We start from the raw sequence: 11,661 nt of genomic DNA on the forward strand, positions 1-11,661 counted from the left end.
CCGTGTCCCCTGCATCGGCAGGCGGACTCTCAACCACTGCGCCACCAGGGAAGCCCTTAAATTAACTTTTAAAAAATTTTTATTTTCTATTGGAGTATAGTTGATCTACAATGCTGTGTTAGTTTCAGGTGTACAGCAAAGTGATTCAGTTATTGTGTGTTTGCTTTTAATTGAATGTGGTTGCCTTTAGAGGGCATTCTTCCGTTTACCTTAGGTCTCACCATTGTCTGTTTTTTTCCATCTGAAAGTCTTCAGACATTTAGGTTGCCCGCCCAGTTGTTATTTAGACCCCAGTTTCATAGCAGACACCTCCTACTGCCCCTCCCCCCAGCTGGCAACTGTAGCTTCTTACCCCCTTCCCTCCCTTCCCTTCCCCTCCACCAGATGCAGGCTCTGACCTCCTGTGAATGCACTATCTGTCCCGACTGCTTCCGCCAGCACTTCACCATTGCCTTGAAGGAGAAACACATCACAGACATGGTGTGCCCTGCCTGTGGCCGCCCCGACCTCACCGATGACGCACAGCTGCTCAGCTACTTTTCTACCCTCGATATCCAGGTACTGCAGTCCCTAGGACTCAGGGTGCCCTGGGCTTTGAACAGGAGCCTTGCCCACCCGCCACTTCCACATCCTGTTCCCAGCTTCGAGAGAGCCTAGAGCCAGATGCCTATGCGCTGTTCCACAAGAAGCTGACTGAGGGCGTGCTCATGCGAGATCCCAAGTTCTTGTGGTGTGCCCAGGTCAGAGGCCTGCCCAGAGCTGCTGACCGGAGGGAGGGGTGGGGAGTGGTGCCTGGTCAGGTCTCAGACAGCTTTATGCTCTTGCACCCACAGTGCTCCTTTGGCTTCATATACGAGCGTGAGCAGCTGGAGGCAACATGTCCCCAGTGTCACCAGACCTTCTGTGTGCGCTGCAAGCGCCAGGTGAGGCACATCCATCCTTTTGGAAATACCTGCTGAGCCACCGCAGGTACTGTTAGACGTGGGGTGTGCTGGAGAACAGAACAGACATGAGCTCTGGGCTCAAAGAGTTACAGGCTAGCCAGGGAGGGAGGGAGGAGGGGTGAGGGAAGGAGAGAGAGCAGAATTATACATCGCCATGAGTTCTATGAAGAAAACAAATACGAATCTGAGGTTAGGAATAACAGGATGGACCTACCTAGTACACAGGATCGAGAGGTTAGACAAGTCTTCCCTAAAATGGCTGGATTTAAGCTCAGGCGTGAAATTTAAGAAGAAGCCAACTATGCAAAGAGTATTTGGGAGAGAAAGAACAACACATGGAAAGGCCAAAGTCAGAAAAAGTGTTGTGTGGCTGGAGCCTCAAGAGCAAGGGTGAGAGTGGCTGGCGGTCGGAGAGGAGCTAGCTGTCAGGTCAGGAGAGGCCGTGAGGCCAATCAAGCAAGGGATCGGCCTTTCATTCTGAGACTGAGCAAGGGGTGATGCTCTCTCTCATTTACCTTTAGAAAGTTTAATATTTGATACCAAAAAGTTGCATCTGTCTTTTTTTTTTTAACTTATTTTAATTAATTAATTAATTTATTTATTTATTGTTGGCTGTGTTGGGTCTTCGTTGCTGCGTGCGGGCTTTCTCTAGTTGAGGCGAGCAGGGGCTACTCTTCGTTGCCGCGTGTGGACTTCTCATCTCCGTGGCTTCTCTTGTTGCGGAGCATGGGCTCTAGGCGCGTGGGCTTCAGTAGTTGTGGCTCGCGGGCTCTAAAGCTCAGTCTCAGTAGTTGTGGCACACGGGCTCAGTTGCTCTGCGGCATGTGGGATCTTCCTAGACCAGGGCTCGAACGCATGTCCCCTGCATTGGCAGGTGGATTCTTAACCACTGTGCCACCAGGGAAGTCCCTGCATCTGTCTTATAAAACACAATAATAAAATGAACACCTGCGACCCTACCACCAAACCCTCCAAGCTAGAACACTCCCAGTGCAGTTGGTTACACGTTCAAAGGCACACTGGCTGCAAGGTGGAGGCTGAACCATAGGGGAGCAGGAGTGGAAGCATAGAGACTAGGAATCGAGACGAGACCTGACCTGGCCTGGAGTAAAGGTGGTCAGAGTAGGGATGAAGAAAAGGACAGGGTTGAGCTAGGCTTGGGTGGTGGAAACAAGACTTGCTGGTGAATGTTTCGGGTGTGAAGAGATGAGAGAACCAAGGCTGACCCCTCGGTTTGGGATTTGAGCAAATGGTGGATGGCAGTGCCATACACTAAGCCAGGGACTGCTGGATCTGAGTGGAGGGGCCAGCAAGAAGGGCCTGGGATAGAGCTTTCATGGGAAGCTTGTTTCCTTCTGGCAGTGGGAGGAGCAGCACCGAGGCCGGAGCTGTGAAGATTTCCAGAACTGGAAACGCACCAATGACCCGGAGTACCAGGCCCAGGGCTTGGCGATGTACCTTCAGGAAAATGGCATAGGTAAGGTTGCCTGTTTGCCCCGTAATCTCTCATTGCCAGCGGCTCTCTTCCTGAGGGCCTGAGGAGCAGTGGCAGCTAGAACACTGACCTGCTGTCCCTTGCAGACTGCCCCAAGTGCAAGTTCTCGTACGCACTGGCCCGAGGAGGCTGCATGCACTTTCACTGCACCCAGTGCCGCCACCAGTTCTGCAGTGGCTGCTACAATGCCTTTTACGCCAAGAATGTGAGTCCGGAGAAGGGGGATGGAAGGGCTAGCTGGGTGGGGCTGCCGGGAGTGAGGGGTGGAGGCCGTTGAGGAACAGCCCAGGGGAAGAGAACAGTGGGGGGTAAAGCACCTCTCTCTGTCCTCTCTCCCCTTCTGCTTGCTCCAGACCCTCCAATGTCTCATCTCCCCCACCCCTACACCCCTCACGCAGGGGTTCCTGAGAGGCCAGGACCCCAACAGTCTCCAACTTCCCCTCTCCCATCTGGGTTTCCGCCAGAAATGTCCAGACCCTAACTGCAGGGTGAAGAAGTCCCTGCACGGCCACCACCCCCGCGACTGCCTCTTCTACCTGCGGGACTGGACGGCTCCTCGGCTCCAGAAGCTGCTTCAGGTCAGGAGCAGCCAGCCTGGCTGGTTTGCCGGTCGCCCAGGAGAGGAGGCAGGGCACAGGGTGGCAGGAAGGGAAAGGCCTGGATGCCGAGAAATCCAGCAGGCTGGCATCCAGGGACGCTAACGCCCATCCTTCTGCCTTCCTCAGGACAATAACGTCATGTTCAACACAGAGCCCCCAGCGGGGGCCCGGGCAGTGCCTGGAGGTGAGTGTCGGGACAGGCCTGGGAGAAGGCAAGACGAGGGGCTGGGCTCCCCCTGTGGATGAAGGGGAGGCTTGGATCTGGGGTTGGACCAGGACGCAGGGCCCATCCTGTGCTTGCTTGTTGTGCTCTTTGGTGACTAAGCCTCCCCAGGCTTGTTTCTTCCTCTGTAAAGTGGGGACTGTATCCACCTTGCAGCCAAACTGTTTTATGGAAGGCCACTTTCAAGTGCCTGGCACCTCGATGCTAATTTTATTCTCCCGTTCCCAAAGGACAGTGATTCATTAGTTAACTCAGTGACTGTATAATTAAAGACTTACTAGTTGCACTGTTTTAGGTTCCATGAGGGCAACAGAAACATGTTATATATGATTCTAATCTGCCCCACTTCTTACCATCTGTGTAGAGTAAGACCTCCACAGAATAAGCTAACCTCGCAAGCCTAAATCACAATCAAAAGAGCTGTCTCACGGGAGTATATGATTATGGGCCAGAAGTCAGCTTGGCTAAAAGCAGGGACAGCAAGGTCCCTGCTTCTGTGTTGGAAGTGGTCTGCACGGTGGCATCTCTGGCACAGCTGTTAGAGCAGGGGCTCCTGTCCTCAGTCCCCTCCCTAGAGGCTGCCTCCCCCGCCTCCATCCATATCCTAGTTCTTCTGGGCCTTTGTGGTCAGTGGCCCCCTCCGGACAAAGGGTCCCTTCCTTCCCTTATCCCTAGGTGGCTGCCGAGTGATGGAGCAGAAGGAAGTTCCCGACGGGTTCCGGGACGAAGCCTGCGGCAAGGAGACTCCTGCTGGCTATGCCGGCCTCTGCCAGTGAGTGCCAGGCAGGGCGTGGAGCACGGCATCAGGGGCACAGGAGCACTGGGGGTGTGCCTGGGCAGAAGAGTGGGTCTCTGCGAGCGGTAGGTCCTGCAAGAAGTGGGAGGGAGGGGCCTCTCTAGGCAAGGGCACAGAAAGGTGGTGTGCATAGGTTGGCAAGGGCCTCCAAGAGCAACTGGCAAGGGGTGTCGGTCTTGTTCATCTGAGTATGCTAGTGCCCAGCACAGTGCTGGACACACTCAGTTGATATCAGCCAAACTTCAGAGGAACAAATATTCTGCCCTCTCATCTCCCCAGGGCGCACTACAAAGAGTACCTTGTAAGCCTCATCAATGCCCACTCGCTGGACCCAGCCACCCTGTATGAGGTGGAGGAGCTGGAGACGGCTGCCGAGCGCTACCTGCATGTGCGCCCCCAGCCGCTGCCTGGGGAGGATGCCGCCACCTACCACGCCCGCTTGTTACAGGTAAAGCCTCCCCAGCCTCACCTCTGACCCCACTCTCTAGAAGTCCCCTGTCCAGACTGTGTCTGAGCCCCAGGCTTCCAGTATCATCCTCTTCTCTCTCCTTCTACAGAAGCTGATAGAAGAGGTGCCCTTGGGACAGAGTATCCCCCGCAGGAGGAAGTAGCTGAGGGCAAGGGTCCCAATGAAGGTCCCGTGATCTGACTCCCCGGGAACACCTCCAGCACCAATAAAGAGGCATTTCCTTGCCCAGGCTTCTTGGTGGTCCTTCTTCCTTCCTGACCCCACCATGGGGGCACCAGGGAAAGAGGGGGGAGGGTGAACAGAGCTTTGCTAAAGGCCCCCTGCAGCCTGCCACCTGACCCTCTCTGGACTCAGGCAGAAGGAATTGATGCTGTGGGAGGCGAAGGGCAGCCCTCCCCCCATCCAGCCACCTGGCCTGGGCTTCCTCCTTCCCTGACTCCTTTCTTTCTTTCATTGAATTCAGCTGATATTTGGGGTGACCTAGTAGGTACCAAGCAGGCACCGTGGGGGAACACAGATGCACAGTGGTACAGAGCTATCCAGAGGCCCCAGGCCAGACTCCGGGACACTGCGGCCTCCCTGGGGAAGCAGCGGTCTCATAGAGGTGGTCTGACACAAGCAAGGAGTATCTTGAGGGAGGAAAGGGAATGAGCCTGAGGCAGTAGGGTCCCTCCTCCAGACTCCAACCGCAGGATTCCGACGATAAGATTCTCAGATGCTGCTTCCCCCTGGTGGTAACCAGTTACCCTGCAACTCGGAGACCACGTGATTTCGGGGAAAAGGACCTCCCTGGAGGAGAACTGAAACTTAGGGTGGGGACTGTAGAAAGGGGCGGAGAGATCCAGGAGCTGCCTAGCCGGGAGCTGAGCTGAGGTCGGCTGAGCCCTGGGACAGCCTGCACAGCAGCTCAGGTAAGATTAACCAAAAATAGGTGTCAGCCTGGGTCTAGGCGGGAAGGCCCGTCTAGATTGGAGGTGGTGGGTAGAGGCTCCTGGGGACCTCTCTGCTAGACAGGAATAGACAGAAGGCCTGTGAGCGGGGAGCTGGAATTTGGCGTGTGAAAGACTGATGGGGGGGCCGGTGTCCCAAGCCCTCTAGGCAAAGGACAGGAGGACCTGCTACCGGGTTGTTTGGGGAAGAAGACTGCTGCTCTCTCCTGATTGTTTTCTTGCCTACTGGTCCTGCCCACTTCCGCCCGCCCACAGCTCTGCCCCTGCCCCCAGCTCCCTGCCCCACCTACCCCTGGGACAAGCAGAGTGGGGGGAAGGTTGGGGGGCATCGAAGGATAGGTTGTGGGAGTGGCGAGTGAAGAGGGTTAATGAGGCATCTCACAAGCAGCCACTGTGTCTATAAATACTTGGGGATCCAGACAGGGCCTCTCACCAGGAGCAGGACACCAGGGGAACAATGGATTCCTGAAAAACCTTAAAATTAAGACCAATGCCTAAGGTTCCCTTCCAGATGTCACAGCTCGGGATGTTAAAAAGAAAGTATTTTTGGTCATTGCTAGTGATGGCAGAAATGAAACAATTCAGCCTCAGAAGTTTGAGATTATGCCTATAGAGGCAAAAGATGGATGAGATCTCTAGGGGCCCTTGCCGGAATCCAACCCCAAGGGCCAGGATCTCACTCTTCCCAAAGTATCAGTTCCCTGACACTTCCTGCTGCTTTTATACCCAGGATGACATCAGGCAGGGCACGTTGCACCCGAAAGCTCCGGAGCTGGGTGGTGGAGCAAGTGGAGAGCGGGCAGTTCCCGGGAGTGTGCTGGGAAGATGCGGCCAAGACCATGTTCCGGATTCCCTGGAAGCACGCAGGCAAGCAGGACTTCCGGGAGGATCAGGATGCCGCCTTCTTCAAGGTGAAAGGCCCAGAAACCGGCCCCTTGGAGGGAGGGGTGGAATATACACTGGCACTGTCACCCTCAAGCGGTTGCATCCACCTGGGTTTCAGATAAAGGGGAGGTTGCAGGGTAGAACCAGCTACGTTACATAATTGTCAGAGCCCCATGCAAGATGAAAATGCAAACCTTAGTAAGGATCTCAAGGTGGCAATAGCTGAGCAGAAACCTAGCATAGGCCCTTCTGTGTGAGCACTCAGGCCACACATCCGTGAAGCCAGCCTCGGTAAAGGATCTGCGGTCCACAACGTGCTGCCTCTTCTTTACTTCTGCTGTGTCCTAGGCCTGGGCGATATTTAAGGGAAAGTACAAGGAGGGGGACTCGGAAGGCCCTGCTATCTGGAAGACTCGTCTGCGCTGTGCTCTGAACAAGAGTTCTGAGTTCCAGGAGGTTCCTGAGAATGGCCACAGGGATGGGGCTGAGCCCTACAAGGTGTACCGGCTGCTGCCACCCGGAACCCTCCCCGGTGGGTGTCCCTTTGCCCCGCCACTCCTAGAATCGGCAGCCCGGGGAGGAAGGATGGAGCCCTGCGCCTCCTGGGAGGATGGTGGCCTCCCTCCAGGCCCCTCGGTCAGAGTTCTGCCCTGTCCTTGGGGGAGCAGGTTCCCTGCCAGTCCTGCCCATCCTTTCACTGCCTCCTATCTCTCCCCTTCCCTCTGTGCCCACTTAAGGCTCTGACCTTCCTCTCCCTCTCAACGTTCCACAGCTCAGCCAGGGACCCAGAAATCACCATCAAAGCGACACCACAGTTCTGTGTCCTCTGAGAGGAAGGAGGACGAGGTTACCACGAAGAACTGCATACTCAGCCCCTCCTTGCTCCAGGACCCCCTCAAAAATGTGAGCTGGGGAGGGAACCAGGTGGGTCTGAGGGCAGAGCAGTAGCTGGGGGAGAGGTGGGCCAACGATAGAAACTGTGTCTGTAGGAGCTGGCGGAGAGCAGTGGGGGAGCAGCCTCTTCAGACTCCGGGAGCAGCAACAGCAGCAGCCCGGAGCCTCAGGAAGGTACCGAGTGCCCTGCCTCTTGTGTCACCCCCATGCCACGCCCTCTGGCCCTTGGACTCCCCAGTCCGCTCTGAATGACCAGTGCCTCTGCCTCCCACCCAGGTAGGGACACAGCTGAGGCCCCTCTCCAAGGAGATCTGGTGTCCCCAGAGCTTCTGCCCCCTCCAGGTTCAGGTACTTGGCGTTTCTGACTCACTCCTGCCCCCGTCCTCCCTTGTCCTCCTGTGGCTATGCGTGTGTTATTAATCTGTCAGGGCTTGCAGCAAACCGGGGCCACCTTACTCAGAGGCACTGGTTTCTAGGCAGTGCACCTGCCACCACTCCAAACAGCTCACTTCTCAAAAATACCCCCTACACACTGTGTTCCCTGGAAATCCACTTTGAGACATTGATTCTGTTGGTTAAGGAGAGGACCGATCTCTGGGACCCTCTTGTAAACTGTAAGGCCCTGGCCATTAAGGCCTCAGCGGGAATCTGTGTATTAGCTCCTCTCCTGAGTGATGGGAAAGTATGATGGGAAGCCTTCTGGGCTGCCGAGGGTTGGCGGTGAGGATGAGGAGGGAGGGCGCCTTCTCTATCCTTAGAAGGTGCGGCTGCCGCCCCCACCTTGCGGCCTGCTTGGTCCTCACCAGCCCTTACCTGGTTTCTCTCTCTGAGCCTCACATTCCTCGCCAGCAAAATGAGGATGCTGGATTTGCAGGAAGCCTCTCTTCATTTCTCCAGAGCCTCTTGCTGGCCAGTGGGCCCCTGGGGAGGGGCGCCGGTGCAGCTGGCCTTTCTTTGTCCGCAGACTACTCTCTGCTGCTCACCTTCATCTACGATGGACGTGTGGTGGGTGAGGCCCAGGTGCAGAGCCTGGACTGCCGCCTCGTGGCTGAGCCCTCGGGCTCCCAGTGCGGCATGGAGCAGGTGATATTTCCCAAACCCGGCCCACGAGAGCCCACCCAGCGCTTGCTGAGCCAGCTCCAGAGAGGGGTCCTGGTGGCCAGCAACTCCCGAGGCCTCTTTGTGCAGCGCCTTTGCCCCATCCCCATCTCCTGGAATGCGCCCCAGGCTCCACCTGGTCCAGGCCCACACCTGCTGCCCAGCAATGAGTGCGTGGAGCTCTTCAGAACCGCGTATTTCTGCAGAGGTGAGGCTGCTCCCGCCGAGCACCTGAGCCCCTTCCCCCACCTCTGTTCCCCCTCCGTGGGCCCGGCCACCACCCTGCACTCCCTCCAGCACATCCCCTGTCACAGCCCAGGCACGGCCCCTGCGCTCGTGCAGTGCTCAGCCCTGGCAGCCCCCCTTCCCCAGCCAAGGCCGCGGAAGATGAGGACCAGGTAAGCCCAGCACCAGGGTGTCACGCCTCGGGAGCACCACCACATGGGAGCGTACGGTAATCACGGGAAGGTGCGCCTCGTGGCACCCCCCCACCGGACACACCTGCACAGTGACCACTCACACATTCGCGAGAGCTTCGTGCATCACGTGCCCTCGCCCACCGCTCAGCCGCCCCTCAGCTTGCCCCTCTCCCATCCACGCTTGGAATCCCACTTCCTGCCTCCATTCCACTCTCAATTGGACTTCGGGGGTGGGGGCCCGGAGTATAGGGGACCCAGGGCCACGGGGTGCCCTAGTGCAGGGAGGCTGTGAGCAGGCAACAGAGGTGTGGCACAACTGCGTTAGCAGCCAGGGCTGCCGCCAAGAGGACTCTAAGCTCCCCCAGCTCCCCCAGGTTTCAGGTTTTGTGACGACTGGCTACCTCTAAAAGGGGGCCCCTTTCCCTATTTGTCCACAGGCGAGTAGCAGCTTAGTTCCTAGCATTTCCCCTGGCACCAGGCAACAGCCTCACCACCCCGAGGCTCCTGCTCTGGCCTTGGTCTCTGAGTGGCCCCACTGCCACCACTCTTTCTCCATTATGGGATCCTCCCCAATTCCTCCCTGCCTGAGACCCTCTGTCTTCTCTTTCTTCCAACTCTTGACCTTTTCTCTCAGACCTGGCCAGGTACTTCCAGGGCCTGGGCCCCGCACCCGAGTTCCAGGTGACACTGAATTTCTGGGAGGAGAGCCCTGGCCCCAACCACACCCCACAGAGTCTTATCACAGTGCAGGTGAGTCGGGATAGGGCAAGAACAGCCTGCCTGCATGGGAGTGGGGTGTTCAGGAGGAAGAGGGCCAGGAGCCCCTGGGTGTAGTGTCTGGCTCTGCCTGCCGTGCTCACAACCCCCTCTCCCCACCTCTTCGTGCAGATGGAGCAGGCCTTTGCCCGACATTTACTGGAGAAGACTCCAGAGGATCAGGCAGCCATCCTGTCCCTGGTGCAGAGCGTGGAGGACCCGGCCTCCTTCTCCTCTCTCTGTTCCTCCTATCTGCTTTGAGAGAGCCTCTTCCTCCACGCTCTCAACCTGCCTCCCATGGTGATCATTCTCATTGGTTGTCTGTGGTGATTTAGTCCTTGAACTCCTCATAGACCCTGGTTGGTGGGGAACTCAAGGATGACTTTTTTTTTTTTTTTTTTAATTTTGAGATATACCCTCTTTCGTCTCTGAGGAACTGAACTGGGCAGGTACAGATGGCGCGAACTCGGGGGGCCTTTCCCTCTGCCCGCAACCCTAAAACCTAGCACTTTATATTTTCTTATTAGACTTCACTAAGGATTGAAAATAAAATTTTATTGAAAAGGAATTAGCATCGGATTTGTTGAGAGAAGAAGGCAGCAGGGTCACAGAGAGATGATGGGGATGTAACCTGAGGGCAGGGCACTCGGGTTCTCTTCCTGCTGTCATCTCTGGGCCTCTTTCCTCTCCTCCAACCACAAGTTCGGGCTAGCAAGCTGCCTGGGCTAGGAAGCTTCGGGTTCTGGGCCTGGCTCTCTGTACCCTCTAGGCAACCAGAATTAGGGAGAGGGTTGGGGTCAGCTGAAAAGAGGGGCACTGAGCCTATGGCCACTGTAGCCACCTTCATAAGGGAAATCCGGTGTCCACAGTCCTTGGCTAGAGGCCTCCGATTCAGCCTAGGGTTGGACTCTGGCCTGGAGGTCTCAATGAACAGACCTGAAACGATGAGCTAGAGGCCCTGGGGCCTGGCAGGGGAGGAAATCAGAGGGAAGAGTGGCCGAGCCTCCTGTGCCCTGGGCAGACCATGCCCTGGTGCCTCTTCTCCCAGTACCTGGGGCACTGTCACCCCAACTGAAGGCTGCTTCCAAACAGGACCCCTCACTCTACCTGAGCGCCACGACAGACCACATGGCCTAGACTGCCACATCACCAGCACTCTGTCTGCTGGGATCCCAGGGGTCCAAATCCACCAACACCACTCTCCCTTGCCCCGTGTTTATCTTGCTCCCAAACTGGTAGTTCTTCACAAGGCCACCGGTCATCCTACCTCATCCTACACTCATCTTCACCAGACTAGTTCACCGCTTAACCCGACTGCCACAGCCTCCAGCTTCCCGCTTCCCGTACATGACACCAAATTGGTGGAGAGGTAGCCTGCCAGACCGGCTCCTTCCTGTCATGTCACTTGTATAAGCTTTGAGTGGCTCACTGACATGATCAAATCTGGATGTCTAGATTCCTGAGGAACTTCTTGCTGTCTCACCTGACGAACTTCACTGCTTTTGAGCCTTTCTGCCTCCTTGGACCTTCCTTGTCTTCAGTCTCCCTCATCGTCATCCTGAGAAGCCAGGAGCCCCAGCAGGCATCTGCATAGGCAGTGAGGAAATTGGGTACTGAGTGTGCAGGTGCACAGGCCCTGCTGAAATCCCTCCTGGACCTTCACTTCATTTTCTGTTATACCCCACATCCAACCCATCAGCAAATCCTATCATTCCTTCCTTCAAAATCTATCCTGAATCTGACTCTGCTTCCCTCACCAAGACTGGTTCAAACACCATCATCTCACACCTCTTCTTTCTGCTTCCTTCCACATCTTTTCTGCTTCCACTCTTGTCCACCTTCAGCCCATTCTCAACACAGAAGAGATCCTCATAACATAAATCTTACCATGTCATTCCTCTGCTTGAAATCCTCCATTGGCTTTCAGTTCACTCAGGGTAAGAGCCCAAATCCTTACAATGGCCTTCAAGGTGATATGGCCCCATTCTCCTTTCTAACCTCTCCCCTTGCTATTCTCCTCAGTTACGTTGCTCCAGGCTCCCTGAACCCACCAGACATTTCTGCCTCAGGACCTTTGCACTTGCTGGTTCTTTTGTCTAAAACACTCTTCCTTCAGGTAAGCACATGACTTGC

General features: G+C 56.1%; 2 protein-coding genes across 9 annotated transcripts in view; both read left to right on the plus strand.

Moving 5' to 3' along the window:
* Positions 1-4,754, plus strand: part of RNF31 (ring finger protein 31) — a 10,438-nt gene extending 5,684 nt beyond the window's left edge. For 2 of the 3 annotated variants that reach the window (XM_024118414.3, XM_028483301.2), the window contains exons 12-21: positions 385-558; positions 642-740; positions 834-923; positions 2,307-2,421; positions 2,526-2,644; positions 2,793-3,017; positions 3,165-3,222; positions 3,937-4,033; positions 4,337-4,505; positions 4,615-4,754. In XM_024118414.3, coding sequence (XP_023974182.1) covers positions 385-558; positions 642-740; positions 834-923; positions 2,307-2,421; positions 2,526-2,644; positions 2,793-3,017; positions 3,165-3,222; positions 3,937-4,033; positions 4,337-4,505; positions 4,615-4,668 — 1,200 coding nt within the window. In that variant the 3' untranslated portion in view covers positions 4,669-4,754. The remainder of the gene's footprint in view (positions 1-384; positions 559-641; positions 741-833; positions 924-2,306; positions 2,422-2,525; positions 2,645-2,792; positions 3,018-3,164; positions 3,223-3,936; positions 4,034-4,336; positions 4,506-4,614) is intronic. The other variant, XM_007130061.3, reaches the window with a different exon arrangement.
* An 89-nt stretch (positions 4,755-4,843) lies between these two features.
* Positions 4,844-11,651, plus strand: IRF9 (interferon regulatory factor 9). Of its 6 annotated transcripts, none has more exons than XM_007130057.4 (9): positions 4,844-5,437; positions 6,207-6,387; positions 6,710-6,893; positions 7,134-7,264; positions 7,351-7,429; positions 7,532-7,603; positions 8,220-8,561; positions 9,407-9,522; positions 9,661-11,651. In XM_007130057.4, exons 2-9 carry the CDS (start codon positions 6,208-6,210, stop codon positions 9,787-9,789), a joined length of 1,233 nt encoding a protein of 410 aa, XP_007130119.1. In that variant the 5' UTR covers positions 4,844-5,437; position 6,207; the 3' UTR covers positions 9,790-11,651. The 6 variants fall into 6 exon arrangements, with proteins under 6 accessions (XP_007130119.1, XP_054938091.1, XP_023974109.1 ...); XM_024118341.3 differs by lacking the exon at positions 4,844-5,437 and having other exon boundaries at positions 6,188-6,387; positions 9,661-9,828; positions 10,984-11,651; XM_024118342.3 differs by lacking the exon at positions 4,844-5,437 and having other exon boundaries at positions 6,188-6,387; positions 9,661-9,828; positions 11,551-11,631.
* The last annotated feature ends 10 nt before the right edge of the window (positions 11,652-11,661 follow it).

Source organism: Physeter macrocephalus, unplaced genomic scaffold (genome assembly GCF_002837175.3).
Source record: "Physeter macrocephalus isolate SW-GA unplaced genomic scaffold, ASM283717v5 random_16, whole genome shotgun sequence".
Classification (NCBI taxonomy): domain Eukaryota; kingdom Metazoa; phylum Chordata; class Mammalia; order Artiodactyla; family Physeteridae; genus Physeter; species Physeter macrocephalus.

What these genes read in the sequence shown, in the direction of transcription:
- IRF9 (XM_007130057.4), top strand. Translation starts at nt 6,208, where the DNA reads ATGACATCAGGCAGGGCACGTTGCACCCGAAAGCTCCGGAGCTGGGTG. An exon ending in CAGCCCGGAGCCTCAGGAAG is followed by an intron (nt 7,430 to 7,531) that starts GTACCGAGTGCC and finishes CCTCCCACCCAG; the next exon opens with GTAGGGACACAGCTGAGGCC. An exon ending in TCTGCCCCCTCCAGGTTCAG is followed by an intron (nt 7,604 to 8,219) that starts GTACTTGGCGTT and finishes CTTTGTCCGCAG; the next exon opens with ACTACTCTCTGCTGCTCACC.